This window comes from Phocoena phocoena, chromosome 16 (genome assembly GCF_963924675.1).
Source record: "Phocoena phocoena chromosome 16, mPhoPho1.1, whole genome shotgun sequence".
Taxonomy (NCBI): Eukaryota; Metazoa; Chordata; class Mammalia; order Artiodactyla; family Phocoenidae; genus Phocoena; species Phocoena phocoena.
In genome coordinates, this window is record NC_089234.1 from 19,567,893 (window position 1) to 19,587,647 (window position 19,755).

Genomic DNA, 19,755 nt, shown 5'->3' on the forward strand with positions numbered 1-19,755 from the left:
TTACACATTCTTGTATTTACTATGTAAAGCATTACGCCTGCCTGGCACTGACATATAGATGGTGCAAGATAAAGATTTGTTGAATGCATGAATGAATGAACTGCAAAGAAAAAGAAATTCAATATCCTACAATTTGCCATAATAGTTATTAGCTACATTACAGAAACCTAATCCTTTAGCAAGACCATATTTAAGCCATGAGCCTATCACAATTAACCCGTTGAGACAGAAATAAAGAACGCTCAACATAAACTCAAAATTCAAATAAACTCAGAGTATATTTATGTCTTCCAGTTTAGATAGTGTAAGTGGACTACTTTTTGGAGAGAATACACATATATCAGAACCATGATATGTTACACATGTAGAAAAGTTATAACTACATATGCAATATATTTTCACAGGTCAAATGTTGAGTTTGCTTTTTAACATATATGAAAGCTGCGCCCCATCACTGACTCACCGATTCTTTTCCAGCTCATTGTGTGTAGACCTAAAAGGGAGGAAAAAAGGGGGAAAAAAAGAGTATTAGCCATGTTTTGTTGCTGAGGCTATAGAAAGGGGGATTAGTTTAGGTACTGCTAAATAAATTCACCCAGTTAATTTATTTAACAATGCAATACATGGTCAGACTTCGATCTATCTCACTCATCAAGAAGAAATAGTCTATGTTCATTAAGACTGTTCATTCAGGTATACTGTTTTCAGTTAACAACTCTAAATATTTTGAAATTAGGATCTCATTGTCATTTTTGATAAAATTGATACTAGCAAGTATTTTCTTGCCTACTTCTAGGGTCCTATGTTTTACTGATTTGTAGATATCATATTAGAAATTTTAATTCAAACATAATCCCATTTTTTTGTTTAAAAAAAAGGTATATGTACTTCCGTGTCCTCTTCTATCTCCACTTACCTACTCCTAAACATAGGGAGAGAAAAAGTTTTGGCCACCACAGAAGCTGAAACAGGCTTGTCTTATTGCTAAGTGATACAGACAAATTCAAGCCTTCTTTCCTTGAATGTGAAACATAAACCAAAAAAAGTTATACAAGGGAAAAAAATAACATGAACAGAAGAAAATATATTAATAAAATAAAAAACACATGTTTAAAAGACTGGGCGGATACACCTCAAAATGCTAACAAAGTCTTCTGTTTGTGACTTTTTTCATTTTACTTATTAGTATTTGTTACAATAATACTTACCATCTATTGAACAAGCTGAGTGTCTGCTAAACAGTTAACATACATTACCTCATTTTATCCTCCAAACAACCCTCATTTTATAAACAAGAATACTGAGGCTCAGAGAGGTAAAGAGACATGCTCTTGTCCCAAGAATATAAGTTGCAGCCATGAGTTAAGCCCACGTCTTTGTTACTCCAAACCCCAAGTTCTTAACCACTCAGTGACAAGCAATACTGAAGAGAGGTTAAGGGCACAGACGCTAAGGCCTGACTGACTGGGTTCAAATATTGTGTGGCCTTTTAAAAGTCCCTTCATTTCTCTGTACTCAGTTTTCTCATCTACGAAATAGGAAAAATAACAGTACTTGCCTCATATGATTGTTATGAGGAATAAACAAATTTATGTTGAACATCAAAATATAACAAACTCTACCTAAAGTTAGCTACTATTAGAATTATGTTATACTCAGTTCTCTTGACTAAACGTATTATTTTTACAATAGTTTGGCATCAACAATAATGGAATTTTATAAAGGAAAATTTAAGTTCCTGTCATCAGAACTGAAACTTTAAGCATTTAATATATTCTGGTTAATGTCAAAAGCCTTCAGATTATTATATTACTGATTACTTTAATCTGATTTATTATTTTAATGGATATTTAATAATCAAATTTCTAAATTTTAACAATATTTTTGTCAGTCCCATAATTTGTGGAAATTTTACCCACTGTCTTAGTTCAAGAGCCAAAAGCCTTCTTTGAATTACTGTCTACTGTCCACCTTTTGCTTTCTTAGCAGTTTCATAAGGTCCAAGTGACACAGGATGAAAAAGACTGATGTTCATTTTTTCTTAAACAGCTTTAGTGGAGTATAATTGCTTTACAATGGTGTGTTAGTTTCTGCTTTATAAAAAAGCAAATCAGCTCTACATATACATATATCCCCATATCTCCTCCCTCTTGCGTCTCCCTCCTACCCTCCCTATCCCACCCCTCTAGGTGGTCACAAAGCACCGAGCTGATCTCCCTGAGCTATGTGGCTGCTTCCCATTAGCTATCTATTTTACATTTGGTAGTGCATATATGTCCACGCCACTCTCTCACTTTGTCCCAGCTTCCCCTTCCCCCTCCGCGTGTCCTCAAGTCCATTCTCTACGTCTGCATCTTCATTCCTGTCCTGCCCCTAGGTTCTTCAGAACCATTTTTTTTTTTTTAGAGTCCTAATATATGTGTTAGCATATGGTATTTGTTTTCCTCTTTCTGACTTACTTCACTCTATATGACAGACTCTAGTTCCATCCACTTCACTACAAATAACTCAATTTCGTTTCTTTTTATGGCTGAGTAATATTCCATTGTATATATATATACCACATATTCTTTATCCATTCACCTGTCGATGGACACTTAGGTTGCTTCCATGTCCTGGCTATTGTAAATAGAGCTGCAATGAACACTGTGGTATATGACTCTTTTTGAATTGTGGTTTTCTCAGGGTATATGCCCAGTAGTGGGATTACTGGGTTGTATGGTAGTTCTATTTTTAGTTTTTTAAGGAGCCTCCATACTCTTCTCCATAGTGGCTGTATCAATTTACATTCCCACCAACAGTGCAAGAGGGTTCCCTTTTCTCCACACCCTCTCCAACATTTACTGTTTGTAGATTTTTTTCTTTTTTTGCGGTACGCGGGCCTCTCATCATTGTGGCCTCTCCCATTGCGGAGCACAGGCTCCGGATGCACAGGCCCAGCAGCCACGGCTCACGGGCCCAGCCACTCCGTGGCATGTGGGATCCTCCCGGACCGGGGCACGAACCCGTGTCCCCTGCATCGGCAGGCGGACCCTCAACCACTGCGCCACCAGGGAAGCCCCTGTTTGTAGATATTTTGATGATGGCCATCCTGAATGGTGTGAGGTGATACCTCATTGTAGTTTGATGTTCATTTTCAAGAGATTATCTTAATAAGAGGACATCTCTCTCTCTCTCTCGAGATGTAAAAAAAAATCTCAGGATGCTTTAAGAGTTCAGACAAATTAATGGCAAGGATATGTATGACTCAGATGGGAGAAACAATAAAAACACAGCATTTTTAGTATAACACAGACTCAGACTTCAAAACTCAATAAATTACAACCAAATCTCTACCACATATATTTATAAAAAGGTTTAAGTTCTTTGTTGTTTGAATGAAATGTCAAAGTAAATCAATAAGTTAGAAGAGGAAAAAGGTGTATTTGAAAGAGATTTAAAGCAAAAAAATATTGTCCAAAATTTGAACGTGTAATCAATAATAAAATATCCCACCCACCCCCTCTTAGTAAGTTTTGGTTTAATTGCCTTAATCTGAGAAGAAAACTCAGAACAAGTAAAACAAAAACAATGAAATACTATACTAAGGGGACTTCCCTGGTGGCGCACTCGTTAAGAATCCGCCTACGAATGCAGGGGACATGGGTTCGAGCCCTGGTCCAGGAAGATCCCACATGCCTTGGAGTAACTAAGCCCATGTGCCACAACTACTGAGCCTGTGCTCTAGAGCCCATGAGCCACAACTACTGAGCCCGAGTGCCACAACTACTGAAGCCCGTGTACCTAGAGCTCATGCTCCACAAGAGAAGCCACTGCAATGAGAAGCCTGCACACTGCAACGAAGAGTAGCCTCCCCTTCGCCGCAACTAGAGAAAGCCCAACGAAGACCCAATGCAGCCAAAAAATTTAAAAATTAATTAATTTAAAAGAAAGAGAGAAGTAGAGAAAAAAAAAATACTACAGTAAGTAATAAATGGAAATAATCTATTTAGAGAGACAATGACTATGCACCGTATACTTATTTCAAACAGTTTGGCATTCCACATATGGCATTAAATGCAAAAGATATATATCCGGGCTTCCCTGGTGGCGCAGTGGTTGGCAGTCCGCCTGCCGATGCAGAGGACGCAGGTTCGTGCCCCAGTTTAGGAGGATCCCACGCGCGGCGGAGCGGCTGGGCCCGTGAGCCATGGCCGCTGAGCCTGTGCGTCCGGAGCCTGTGTTCCGCAACGGGAGAGGCCACAGCAGTGAGAGGCCCACGTACCGCAAAAAAAAAAAAAAAAGATATATATCCAAAGATAACCAATTGCTGAATTCCAGCATTATATTGAGCCTACTATCAAAGCTAACACCAAAAGAACATAATCTGAACCACTGCTGTGAACAAAATTAAAACAGCAGGTTCTTCCCACCTCTCTCAGATTTTTCTTTATTATCTTCTTAAAAAATATAAAATGATAGCTAAGTATATGAACTTTTCCACCAAACCAGAAAATGTATGCCATATCTAGTTATACCACTAGTAAAATTTAACAAAATTTCCAAATACCAAGAAGCAAAAATGATCACATATGTACTAATCTTTATCATATTGCCATATTCTTCCAATTTTTAAAAAATGCATCAGTAGCGTTTACTCCTACTTTGATGACTTTTTTGCCTCTAATATCAAGTCAACAAATACTGCATATCTTCAATGTTCAAAATTGTCTTAAGCTGCAAGGAATCAGAGACAGTCTCTAGCTGGTAGGTTAAGACATTTACAGGAATAATTATAACTCAAGGCAAAACAAATATATTAAGAAAGGTACAAAGTGTTGTGGGAGTTTAAAGGATGCAGAGTTTACTTACAAATGGGGCTATCAGAAAATGGGGCTTTAGAAAAGGGGACATTTGGTCTGCAGCTTACATGATGAGTACATTTGCTACTACTAGAAACCAGACCTAGTAGGGAGAAGACATTCCAAGTGGAAAGGATATAGCACAAGCAAACAAGCAGAGTTGTGAAGTCCAAAGCAAAACCAGAGAACAAAAATGGAAAAAAGCCCTGAGTTTAAATATTAGCCCTATCACTCACATTAGCTGTGGAACTTTGAACAAATTATTTAACCTCTCTAATTAACAGTTTTCTCGTTTGTAAAACTAGAATAATACCACATGTCTTGGCTGGGTTACTGTGAGAATTAGAGAATAATGTAAAAGCATCAGCACCTAGTAAGTATTCAGTAAATGTTAGCCACTGTAAATATTCTTATTATTTTTAACAAGACTGAAAATATACTACCTAAAACAATGTTAAACATACTACATGGGGCAACAAATTGAGAGGTTCTTAGTAACACTTGGAATTAGCCTGGAAACAAACAACCAACCATAATGATTAAAAAAGAAACTGAAGGAAAAGACAGGTCTTTTAATCATTTAGTCGGCTGTGAGGACAGTATAAGATTTAAGGTATGACGTCTAATTATACGTACACGCAGAAAATAACGATCCAAACAGTGCTGGCAAACAGAGAAGTTGAACACATCACATCCTAGCACACTCAGAAACAACCTCTTTGCTTCCCTGAGCCTATGTGCCTGACCAAGCCCTTCCAATAATATGCCATTAAAATAACCCATTATGATAAATTCCCTATAAAGCTGAGATGTTCTGAATAATCCATCTGGTTAGCACACTTTTCTTCTCCAAACAAAAATACACCTCTGAGAACAAACACTATGAACTGTCTTCCTTTCAGACACTCTTACTATGAATGCTTAACAACTTCCAAGGACAGGGGTAAAAGACATTTCTATCATTTTATCATCAAATCACAGGTAATCTTTTTCGCAAATACTATCCCTTTAAGAGACATGCTAACGTATTCTCTGCTTGAGTGGGAGTCATTATCTCAACCAAATCTGTGATTTTTCACTGACTACAACACTGCTCTAATACGTAAACTTTTAATTCTTTAGGGTGCAGTTTGGTGGCAGTCAATGAAATGAAGCGTAGAATTGAAAGTGCACAAAATTGTACCATTTGGCTCAAGAGTAGTACCACCATGGAAGGAAAATAAAAGCCCCTGTTCCCAGAATTAATATTCTCTTCCAACAAAAGAAAAGACTTCTATCTTTGTTGGATTAATGAGCCAACCCCTAATTTGTTAACATTTTCATTTCACTTATTTTCTAATCCTAAAGTGCCTAGTGGATGTTGTCCTCCACACAATGAAAAGAACACATTCTATGACGCTAAATGAATATTTTCTAACTGTATCCTAAAGCTTAAACTTCAGCTTTATTAGAGCAGGGGGTCTCTGAAGTATATACCTAAAGGGGTTGAAAAAGAATTGGTTGAATAGTGAAACTTCTATTTATGTTTATTCTTCTTCTTAAACTTTATTCTATATTTATAAAATATTAGTACAGTGATACATGTATACAATTATCAACACATGCAAATATATTAGGTATACAGAATTTTTTTGCTGCTAGTGGTATATAAAAAAGTGGTCAATAAAGTTTGAAGAACACTGTAATAAAAGAAAATCATGCTTATTGCCAATAAAGTAATTCTTTCAAAGAAGTAGTTTTGTACATTTACTTCTATCACAAGTACATATTTAAAAAAACATTAAAGACATTAAAACTTGAATACTGCACACTTTTAGGAAAAATGCCTCATAAGAAACGTACTACTTCTTCCATAACAATAACAAAAAAACCCCACCACAATAACTAAGACCACAAAAAAGCAAGTGTCTAAACAGGAGGCATAACAATAACTACAATTAATAAGTTTTTCTTAAAACTTACTATCAAAGCTGAATATATGCATACCTTATGATTCAGCATTTCCCCTCAGAGGCATACACCAAACTAATATACATAAATATGCTCACCAAAGGACATACAAGAGAATACACATTCTTTTCATACTAGCCCAAAACTGGAAATTCAAATGTCCATTAATAGTAGGATGGATGAATAAATTGTGGAACATTCATATTGATATAATGTAATACTATAGAGCCCTGAGAATGAACTATTATGCAATAACATGGATGAATTTTCAAAATTTCAACATAGTGCTGAATGAAAAATGGCAGATACAAAAATACACACTGCATAACCCCATTCGTATAAAGTTAAAAACTGGCAAAACTAATGGTATCAAAAGAAGACTGTAGTTACCTCAGGTAGGGTTGACAGTAAGTCTATAATATTTTATTTCTTCACCTTTGTGAAAATTCATCGAGCTATACACTTAGGATTTATACACTTTTCTGTACGTACATTTTCAATAAACAAGAAAAAAAGAAAAAATTACACATGAATCAAATTCAGTAAAAATCAATTCTTATTTCAAATACAGCAAACACTCTAATTTGTCTCTGGTAAATCTTTTGATATATTACATAAACGTCCCTAAGTTATGCACTTTGTAAAGCATAATTTTCAATAAATTTAAGTACTAAAATCATACAGAGGGCTTCCCTGGTGGCGCAGTGGCTGAGAATCTGCCTGCTAATGCAGGGGACATGGGTTCGAGCCCTGGTCTGGGAAGAGCCAACATGCCACGGAGCAACTAGGCCCGTGAGCCACAACTGCTGAGCCTGCGCGTCTGGAGCCTGTGCTCCACAACAAGAGAGGCTGCGATAGTGAGAGGCCCGTGCACCGCTATGAAGAGTGGCCACCGCTTGCCACAACTAGAGAAAGCTCTAGCACAGAAACGAAGACCCGACACAGCCAAAAAAAAAAACCATACAGAGTAAGTTCTCTAAGCACAATGGAATTAGAAATCAGTAACAATAAGGTAACTAGGAAAATAGCAATATTTGGAAAATAAGCAACAAATCAAAGAACAAATGACAGAGAAATCAGAAAAATATTCTGAACTGAATGATAATGAAAACACATGTCAAAATTTGTTGGATGTATCTAAAGCAGTACTTAGAAATGTTTAGCTTTAAATTCTTCTATTAGTATAAAAAACAAAGTTAAAAATCTGTGGTCTAACTTTCACCTTGAGAAGCTACAAAAAGAAGAGCAAATTAAGCCCAATGAAATAGAAAAGGAAATAAGAAGTCACAAGTTAAAGAACAAATCACAAAGTATCTTCAGCTGGATGATAAAGAAATACAACATTTCAAACATGGCATGCAGCTAAAGCAGTGTTTAGAGAAAAATATTTCTAGCTTTAAATCCTTATGTTGGGGTAGGGGGCAGTGATGGAGTCCAAAATCAATGCCTTCCACCTTTAGAAGGTAGAAAAAAAGCAAACTAAACCAAAAGAAGGTGGGCAATGGATCTCAACTGTGTGGGCTATTTTTCCCACCAGAAGATATTTGGCCACATCTGGAGACATTTTTGGTTATCACACCAGGGGGACACTACTGGTGTTTTGTGAGGAGAGGCCAGGGATGCTGCGAAACATCCAATGATGCTCAAAACAGAATTATCTGGCCCAAAATGTCAATAGTGCTGGGGTTGAGAAACTCTGAAGTAGAGGAAGAAATAATAAAGCCAAGAACAGGAATAAACAAAATAGAAGACAGGAAACAACAGAGAGTATCAATAAAACCAAAAGTTGACTTTAAAAAAAACCCAGTAAAATGCATAAACTTTTCAAAAACTGATGCAGAAAAAAGGCAAAAATTACCAACACACAAAAAAAAACTAATATCAGGGACAAAAGAGAGCACATCACTACAGATACTACACACATTAAAAGGATGATAAGAGAATATTATGAACAGCTTTATGCCAATAAATTCAACATGTAGATGAAATGGACAAATTTCTTGAAAGATACAAATTATCAAAACTAACTCAAGAAGAAATAGAGTTAGTGTCAGCCTTGCATCTATTACAGAAATTGCATTCATAATCAAAAACCTGCCCACAAACAGAAGACCTAAATAGACATTTCTCCAAAGAAGATATACAGATTGCCAACAAACACATGAAAGAATGCTCAACATCATTAATCGTTAGAGAAATGCAAATCAAAACTACAATGAGATATCATCTCACACCAGTCAGAATGGCCATCATCAAAAAATCTAGAAACAATAAATGCTGGAGAGGGTATGGAGAAAAAGGAACACTCTTGCACTGTTGGTGGGAATGTAAATTGATACAACCACTATGGAGAACAGCATGGAGGTTCCTTAAAAAACTACAAATAGAACTACAATACGATCCAGCGATCCCACTACTGGGCATATATCCTGAGAAAACCATAATTCAAAAAGAGTCATGTACCAAAATGTTCACTGCAGCTCTATTTACAATAGCCAGGACATGGAAGTAACCTAAGTGTCCATCAACAGATGAATGGATAAAGAAGATGTGGCACATATATACAATGGAATATTACTCAGCCATAAAAAGAAATGAAATTGAGTTATTTGTGGTGAGGTGGATGGACCTAGAGTCTGTCATATAGAGTGAAGTAAGTCAGAAGGAGAAAAACAAATACCGTATGCTAACACATATATATGGAATCTACGGGAAAAAAAAAAAAAGGTCATGAAGAACCTAGGGGTAAGACAGAAATAAAGACACGGACCTACTAGAGCATGGACTTGAGGATATGGGGAGGGGGAGGGGGAGGCTGTGACGAGGTGAGAGAGTGGCATGGACATATATACACTACCAAGAGTAAAGTGGATAGCTAGTGGGAAGCAGCCGCGTAGCACAAGGAGATCAGCTAGGTGGTGTGTGACTGCCTAGAGGGGTGGGATAGGAAGGGTGGGAGGGAGGGAGACACAGGAGGGAAGAGATATGGGAAAATGTGTATATGTATAACTGATTCCCTTTGTTATAAAGCAGAAACTAACACACCATTGTAAAGCAATTATACTCCAATAAAGATGTTAAAAAAAAAAGTCATGGTGCCATAAGAGCAAGGAAGAAATTAGCGAGAACAACAACAACAACAAAAAACAACCTGCCCACAAAAAAACTCCAGGCCCAGAAGTATTCATTGGCAAATTTTACCAAGCATTTAGGGAATAAATAATACTAATTCTACAGAACATATTTCAAAATATAAAGGAAATGGAAATATTTCCCAATTCATTTTGAGGCCAGTATTACCCTGATACCAAAACCTGACAAAGAACTTACATTGAAAAACAAAACAAAACAAAACCACAGACTACTATTCCCTCAAGAACACAGACACAAAAATTCTTGAGAAAATATTAGCAAATTTATAGAAACTATCAGTTTTACAATAAAAAACTTGTCTGGTCTTTGTCCCAATTTCCTGGGACAGAGCTTCAGACACCTTGGAATTTCCTCAGTTATAGGAGTGTCTCTGTTATTCATGGTGGGCTCTTGGACCACTCTTGAGTTTACGCTAGGGAGATGACTTAAATTGGACTGGTCATGCCAGAAAGACCAGCCATATAATTAGAGGATTCAGGCTTTGAGCAACTGATACCAGCCAACCTCTGGCGAGAGGAGGGTCACTAGAGAGTTCAATCACATGGTGAATGATTCAATCAACGGTGATTACATAATGATATGGAAATAAAAACTCTAGAATCCAAGGTTCAGGTGAGCTTCCTGGTTGGTGAACACATCAATCTGCCAGCAGGGTAATGTATCCTGATAGTACATGGAGAGGACACAGAAGCTCCATGCCCAGGATTCTCCAGGACCTCACCCTATGCATCTCTTCATTTGGCTGGTCATGATTTGTATTATTTATAATAAAACCTGTAATCGTAAGTATACCACTTTCCTGAGTTTCATGAGTAGTTCTAGTGAACTATTGAACCTGAGGGGATTGTGGGAACACCTAAATTTGCAGTCAGTTGGTCATAAACGTGGGTGGCCTGGGGACTCTTAAACTTGCATCTGGCAACTGTAGTGAGGGCAGTCATGTTGGGGACTGCACCCTTAAACTTGTGGAGTCTGTACTAACTAGAGATGTTAGCGTGAGTATTGTAAAATACACCATGACCAAATAGGGTTTATTCCAGGAATGCAAGATTAGTTTAAGGTTCAAAAAAATGAAATCAGTGTAATTAACCATATTAACAGAATAAAAAAGAAAAACCACAGTATAATCTCAATAGATGTAGAAAAAGCATTTGACAAAATTCATGCATTCATTCATGATAAAAACTTTCAGCAAATTAGGAAATAAAGGAATTTCCTCAACTTGTTAAAAGGCATCTACAAAAAAATCTATAGTTGTCATATCAATGGTGAAAGAATATGTTTTCCCAATATCAGAAGCAAGGCAAGGATGTTCACTCTCATCAGCTTCTATTCAGCCACTGTGCTAGAGGTCCTAGCCAATGAAACAAGGCACGAAAAATAAATATCATACAGAAAGGCAAGGAAAAAGTAAAAATATCTTTAACGTAAACATCATTTAGTGTCTATTTAGAAAATCCTAATATACAAATTACTAGAACTAATAAGTGAGTTTAGCAAAGTAGATTTACAAGGTCAATATACAAAATTCAATTGCTATTTACAATAGCATCAAAGAATATTAACTACTTTAACAAATATTAACTAATTTAATGAAGTATGTGTATTACCCACACTCTGAAAAACTACAAAATACTGAATTTTAAAAACATCTAAATAATTGAATGAATGGGGAGATATACCATGTTCATGCATCAAAAGATTAAATGTTGTTCAGATGTGTCAAGTCTCCCCCAAATTAATCTACAGATTCAATGCAATCCCAATCAAAACTCTAGTAGGCTTTGTTGTAGAAAGTGACAATCAGCTTCAATAATATATGTGAAAATGAAAAAGACCTAGAATACTCAAAGGAACTTTTGAAAAAGATGAACCAATTTGGAAGGCTTACGCTACCTAAGTTCATGACTTACTAGAAAAACTGCAATAATTAAGACAGTGTGGTATTTTAGTAAAGATAAATATTTAGATCAATGGAAAAGAATAGAGTCCAAAAATAGATTCACACATACATGGTCCTTTCATTTTTTATAAAGATCCCAAGGCAATTCAATGTAGAAATGTCTTTCAATAAATGATAGTGAAACAACTGGAGGTCCATTTGCCAAAACGTGAACTTCAACTGTTACCTCACACCTTCTAAAAAAATTAACTCTAAATGAATCTCAGATCTAAATGGATTACCTATAGAAAACTTAAGAGAAAATTTTGTGATCTTGGATTTTGCAAATATTTCTTAGGACATAAGAAGCATGAACCAGAGAGATTGGTTCAAGATGGCGGAGTAGAAGGACGTGCGCTTACTCTCTCTTGCGAGAGCACCGGAATCACAAGTAACTGCTGAAAAGTCATCAACAGGAAGACACTGGAACTCACCAAAAAAGATACCTCACATCCAAAGACAAAGGAGAAGCCACAATGAGATGGTAGGAGGGGCACAATCACAATGAAATCAAATCCCATAACTGCTGGGTGGGTGACTCACAAACTGGAGAACACTTATACCACAGAAGGCCACCCACTGGAGTGAAGGTTCTGGGCCCCATGTCAGGCTTCCCAGCCTGGGGGTCCGGCAACGGGAGCAGGAATTCCTAGAGAATCAGACTTTGAAGGCTAGCGGGATTTGATTGCAGGACTTTGACAGGACTGGGAGAAACAGAGACTCCACTCTTGGAGGGCACACACAAAGTAGTGTGTGCATCAGGACCCAGGGGAAGGAGCAGTGACCCTGTAGGAGACTGAACCAGACCTACCTGCTAGTGTTGGAGGGTCTCCTATAGAGGCACGGGGTGTCTGTGTCTCACCATGAGGACAAGGACACTGGCAGCAGAAGTTCTGGGAAGTACTCCTGGAGCTCTCCCAGAGTTCACCATTAGCCCCACCAAAGTGCCTGGTAGGCTTCAATGTTGGGTAGCCTCAAGCCAAACAACCAACAGGAAGGGAACCCAGTGCCACCCATCAGCAGAAAAGTGGATTAAAGTTTCATTGAGGTCTGCCCACCAGACCAACAGCCAGCTCTACCCACCACCAGTCCCTCCCATCAGGAAACTTGCTCAAGCCTCTTAGATAGCCTCATCCACCACAGGGCAGACAGCAGAAGCAAGAAAAACTATAATCCTGCAGCCTGTGGAACAAAAACCACATTCACAGAAAGACAGACAAGATGAAAAGGCAGAGGATTATGTACCAGATGAAGGAACAAGATAAACCCCCTGAAAAACAACTAAATGAAGTGGAGATAGGCAACCTTCCAGAAAAAGAATTCAGAATAATGATAGTGAAGATGATCCAGGACCTCAGAAAAAGAATGGAGGCAAAGATCAAGTAGATGCAAGAAATGTTTAACAAAGTCCTAGAAGAGTTAAAGAACAAACAAACAGAGATGAACAATACAATAACTGAAATGAAAAGTACACTAGAAGGAATCAATAGCAGAATAACTGAGGCAGAAGAATGGATAAATGACCTGGAAGACAGAATGGTGGAATTCACTGCTGTGGAACAGAATAAAGAAAAAAGAACGAAAAGAAATGAAGACAGCCTAAGAGACCTCTGGGACAAAGATGAAACATAACAACATTCGCATTATCGGGGTCCCAGAAGGAGAAGAGAGAGAGAAGGGACCAGAGAAAATATTTGAAGAGATTATAGTCAAAAACTTCCCTAATATGGGAAAGGAAATAGCCACCCAAGTCCAGGAAGTGCAGAGAGTCCCATACAGGATAAACCCAAGGAGAAACACGCTGACACACACAGTAATCAAACTGGCAAAAATTTAAAGACAAAGAAAAATTATTGAAAGAAGCAAGGGAAAAACAACAAATAACATACAAGGGAACTCCCATAAGGTTAACAGCTGATTTCTCAGCAGAAACTCTATGAGCCAGAAGGGAGTGGCATGATATACTTAAAGTGATGAAAGGGAAGAACCTACAACCAAGATTACCCTACCCTGCAAGGATCTCATTCACATTTGATGGAGAAATCAAAAGCTTTACAGACAAGCAAAAGCTAAGAGAATTCAGCAACACCAAAATCAGCTTTACAACAAATGCTAAAGGAACTTCTCTAAGTGGGACACACAAGAGAAGAAAAGGACCTACAAAAACAAACCCAAAACAATTAATAAAATGGTAACAGGAACATACATATCGAAAATTACCTTCAACGTGAATGGATTACATGCTCCAACCAAAAGACACAGGCTTGCTGAATGGATACAAAAACAAGACCCGTATATATGCTGTCTACAAGAGACCCACTTCAGACCTAGGGACACATACAGACTGAAAGTGAGGGGATGGAAAAAGATATTCCATGCAAATGGAAATCAAAAGAAAGCTGGTGTAGCAGTACTCATATCAGATAAAATAGATTTTAAAATAAAGAAAGTTACAAGAGACAAGGAAGGACACTACATAATGATGAAGGGATCAATCCAAGAGGAAGATATAACAATTATAAATATATATGCTCCCAACATAGGAGCACCTCAGTACATAAGGCAACTGCTAACAGCTATAAAAGAGGAAATCGACAGTAACACAGTAATAGTGGGGGACTTTAACACCTCACTTTACACCAATGGACAGATCATCCAAACAGAAAATTACTAAGGAAACACAAGCTTTAAATGATACAACAGACCAGACAGATTTAATTGATATTTATAGGACATTCCATCCAAAAACAGATAACACTTTCTTCTCAAGTGCACATGGAACATTCTCCAGGATAGATCACATCATGGGTCACAAATCAAGCCTCAGTAAATTTATGAAAACTGAAATCATATCAAGCATCTTTTCTGACCATAATGCTATGAGATTAGGAATCAATTACAGGGAAAAAAATGGAAAAAACACACAAAAAATACATGGAGGTTAAACAATACGTTACTAAATAACCAAGAGATCACTGAAGAAATCAAAGAGGAAATCAAACAACACCTAGAAACAAATTAACAATGAAAACACGATGATCCAAAGCCGATGGGATGCAGCAAAAGCAGTTCTAAGAGGGAAGTTTATAGCAATACAAGCCCATGTCAAGAAACAAGAAAGATCTCAAATAAACAATCTAACCTTACACTTAAAGAAACTAGAGAAAGAAGAACAAACAAAATCCAAAGTTAGTAGAAGGAAAGAAATCATAAAGATCAGAGCAGAAATAAATGAAACAGAAACAAAGAAAACAATAGCAAAGATCAATAAAATTAAAAGCTGGTTCTTTGAGAAGATAACAAAATTGATAAACCATTAGCCAGACTCATCAAGAAAAGGAGGGAGAGGACTCAAATCAATAAAATTAGAAATGAAAAAGGAGAAGTTGCCAGACACCGCAAAAATACAAAGCATCCTAAGAGACTACTACAAGCAACCCTATGCCAATAAAATGGACAACCTGGAAGAAATGGACAAATTCTTAGGAAGGTATAACCTTCCAAGACTGAACCAGAAAGAAACAGAAAATATGAACAGACCAATCACAAGTAATGAAATTGAAACTGTGATTAAAAATCTTCCAACAAACAAGGTCCTGGACCAGATAGCTTCACAGGTGAATTCTATCAAACATTCAGAGAAGAGCTAAAGCCCATGCTTCTCAAACTCTTCCAAAAATTACAGAGGAAGGAACACTCCCAACTCATTCTATGAGGCCACCATCACCCTGATACCATAACCAGACAAAAATACTACAAAAAATGAAAATTACAGACCAATATCACTGATGAATATGGATGGAAAAATCCTCAACAAAATACTAGCAAACAGAATCCAACAACACATTAAAAGGATCATACACCATGATCAAGGGGGATTTATCCCAGGGATGCAAGGATTCTTCAATATACGCCAATCAATCAATGTGATACACCATATTAACAAAATGAAGAAGAAAAACCATATGATCATCTCAATAGATGCAGAAAAAGCTTTTGACAAAATTCAACACCCATTCATGATAAAAAAAACTCTCCAGAAAGTGGGCATAGAGGGAACCCACCTCAACATAATAAAGGCTGTATATGACAAACTCACATCAAACATCATTCTCAATGGTGAAAAACTGAAAGCAATTCCTCTAAGATCAGGAACAAGACAAGGATGTCCACTCTCACCACTATTATTCAACATAGTTTTAGAAGTCCTAGCCATGGCAATCAGAGAAGAAAAATAAATAAAAGGAATACAAATTGGAAAAGAAGTAAAGCTGTCACTGTTTGCAGATGACATAATGCTATACATAGAGAATCCTAAAGATGCCACCAGAAAACTACTAGAGCTAATCAATGACTTTGGTAAAGTTGCAGGATACAAAATTAATGCACAGAAATCTCTTGCATTCCTATACACTAATGATGAAAAATCTGAAAGAGAAATTAAGGAAACACTCCCATTTACCACTGCAACAAAAAGAATAAAATACCTAGGAATATGGGCTTCCCTGGTGGTGCAGTGGTTGAGAGTCCGCCTGACGATGCAGGGGACACAGGTTCATGCTCCGGTCTGGGAAGATCCCACATGCCACAGAGCGGATAGGCCCATGAGCCACGGCCACTGAGCCTGTGCGTCCGGAGCCTGTGCTCCACAACAGGAGAGGCCATAACATTGAGAGGCCCGCGTACCGAAAAAAAAACCACCTAGGAATAAACCTACCTATGGAGACAAAAGACCTGTATGCAGAAAACGCTAAGACACTGATGACAGAAATTAAAGATGATACAAACAGATGGAGAGATATACCATGTTCTTGGATTGGAAGAATCAATATTGTGAAAATGACTATACTACCCAAAGCAATCCACAGATTCAATGCAATCCCTATGAAATTACCAATGGCATTTTTTACAGAACTAGAACAAAAAATCTTAAAATTTGTATGGAGACATAAAAGACCCCGAATAGCCAAAGCAGTCTTTGAGGGAAAAAAAACAGAGCTGGAGGAATCAGATTCCCTGACGTCAGACTATACTACAAAGCTACGGTTATCAAGACAATACGGTACTTGAACAAAAACAGAAACAAAGATCAATGGAACAGGATAGAAAGCCCAGAGATAAACCCACGTACCTATGGTCAACTAATCTATGACAAAGGAGGCAAGGATATACAGTAGAGAAAAAGCAGTATCTTCAATAAGTGGTGCTGGGAAAACTGGACAGCTACATGTAAAAGAATGAAATTAGAACACTCTCTAACACCATACACAAAAATAAAGTCAAAATGGATTAGACACCTACATGCAAGACTGGACACTATAAAACTCTTAGAGGAAAACATAGGAAGAACACTCTTTGACATAAATCACAGCAAGACCTTTTTTGATCCACCTCCTAGAGTAATGGAACTAAAAACAAAAATAAACAAATTGGACCTAGTGAAACTTAAAAGCTTTTGCAAAGCAAAGGAAACTATAAACAAGATGAAAAGACAACTCTCAGAATGGGAGAAAATAGTTGCAAACAAATCAATGGACAAAGGATTAATCTCCAAAATATACAAATGGCTCATGCAGCTCAATATTAAAAAAACAAACAACAGAATCCAAAAATAGGCAGAAGACCTAAATAGACATTTCTACAAAGAAGACATACAGATGGCCAAGAAGCACATGAAAACCTGCTCAACATCACTAATCATTAGAGAAATGCAAATCAAAACTACAATGAGGTATCACCTCACACCAGTTACAATAGGCATCATCAGAAAATCCACAAACAACAAATGCTGGAGAGGGTGTGGAGAAAAGGGAACCCTCTTGCACTGCTGGTGGGAATGTAAATTGATACAGTCACTATGGAGAACAGTATGAAGGTTCCTTAAAAAACTAAAAATATAACTACCATATGACCCAGCAATCCCAATACTGGGCATATACTTAGAGAAAACCATAATTCAAAAAGACACATGCACCCCAATGTTCACTGCAGCAGTATTTACAATAGCCAGGTCATGGAAGCAACCTAAATGCCCACTGACAGATGAATGGATAAAGAAGATGTGGTATACAATGGAATATTACTCAGCCATAAGAAGGAACGAAATTGGGTCATTTGTAGAGACGTGGATGGATCTAAGACTGTCATACAGAGTGAAGTAAGTCAGAAGAAGAAAAACAAATATCATATATTAATGAATATATGTGGAACCTAGAAAAATGGTACAGATGAACCGGTTTTCAGGGCAGAAATAGAGACACAGATGTAGAGAACAAATATATGCACACAAAGGGGGGAAAGTGGCGTGGGGGATGGTGGTGGTGGGATGAATTGGGAGATTGAGATTGACATGTATATACTAATAGGTATAAAATGGATAACTGATAAGAACCTGCTGTATAAAAAAATAAATAAAATTCAAAAAATAAAAAAAAGAAGCATGAACCATGAAAGATAAACATGTAAACTGGACTTCATCAAAATTTAAAAGTTTTGTTTTTCAAAAGACACTGTTAAGAAGATGACAAAGGCAAACCAGTGAGGAGAAAACATTTGTAAACCACATATGTAACAAAGAACTTGTATCCAGAATTTACAAAGAACTCTTACAACTCAATAAGAAAACAACTAAATAAAATAAAAAGCAAAAGACACAGACCCTTCACCAAAGTAAAATAAAAAGCAAAAGACACAGACCCTTCACCAAAGAAGATATATCAATGGCAAACAAACACATAATAAGATATTCAAAATCACTAGGAACATGCAAAATAAAACACAGTGAGATACTACGACACACCCACTAGAATGGCTAAAATTTAAAAGACTGACAATACCAAGTGCTATCCAGTATCTGGAGCTACTGGAAGTACCCTACACTGCTAGTCAGGATGTAAAATGGTACAGCCACTTTGGAGAATGGTTTCGTAGTTTCTGTATAAAGTTATATACACACTATGTGACCCAGAATTCTACTCCTACGTAGGTAAGAAAAATGAAAACATATATCTACAGAAAGACCTGTTCATAAAAGTATGTAGCATCTTTACTTATAATAGCTAGAAACTACACACAACCTAATGTCTATCAACTGGTAAATGAATAAACAAACTGTGGCATATTCATACAATGGACTCAGCAATATAAAGGACTTAGCTACTGATTCATAGGACAACATGAATGAATTTCAAACAACATTATGCTAAGTGAAAGAAGTCAGACACAGAATAGTATATACATGATTCCATTTATATGAAATTCCAGAAATGGCAAAACCGTAGTGACAAAACAGATCAGAAGGTGGAGATAAGAAACTGACTATAGAGGCATGAGGTAATAATATTTTGAGATAAAAAGAAGTTCTGTATCATAATTGTGTTGGGGGTTGCATGACTGTATACACGTCTAGTCACTGACTCATACACTAAAAATTGAGGAATTTTATTGTATAGAAATTACACTGCATCAAAACTTTTTTTTTAAGTTATAAACCTCATCCTACAATTGAGGCAATACTCTAATCTACCATAAAGTACTCAGGAATGAGACTAAAACATCAAATCCTTATTCTAGAAGACTAATAATACAAATTACTAGAAAGTGCATAATTTTAAAACATAAGTGCTTTGGGGAATATCTGTTCTTTCATCTATTTAAATTTTTTTTTCATTTCTGGCATATGATTAATCTGCTGTCAGTCAAGAGTATAGACAGTCAAATCTTCATCTTCATAACAGGAAGTCAACATAACAAGCAGGGTAAGTTCCTAATTTAGAAATATGAAAGCAAACAGTAGAAGAAACTGTTAAATTACTGCAAGTGGTAGCCTCTAGGAAGCAGAAATTGGATGGGGATAGATGAGGCAGAGGA

The 19,755-nt window shown here is 36.9% G+C and overlaps 1 protein-coding gene across 3 annotated transcripts in view; it reads right to left on the reverse strand.

The window, feature by feature from the left end:
• The window catches only part of MXI1 (MAX interactor 1, dimerization protein), a 102,572-nt gene that overhangs the window by 48,867 nt on the left and 33,950 nt on the right, over positions 1 to 19,755 (reverse strand). For 2 of the 3 annotated variants that reach the window (XM_065894195.1, XM_065894196.1), the window contains exon 3: positions 464 to 493. The exons of the other annotated variant lie outside the window; for it this stretch is intronic. In XM_065894195.1, coding sequence (XP_065750267.1) covers positions 464 to 493 — 30 coding nt within the window. The remainder of the gene's footprint in view (positions 1 to 463; positions 494 to 19,755) is intronic. 3 annotated transcript variants of the gene reach the window in all.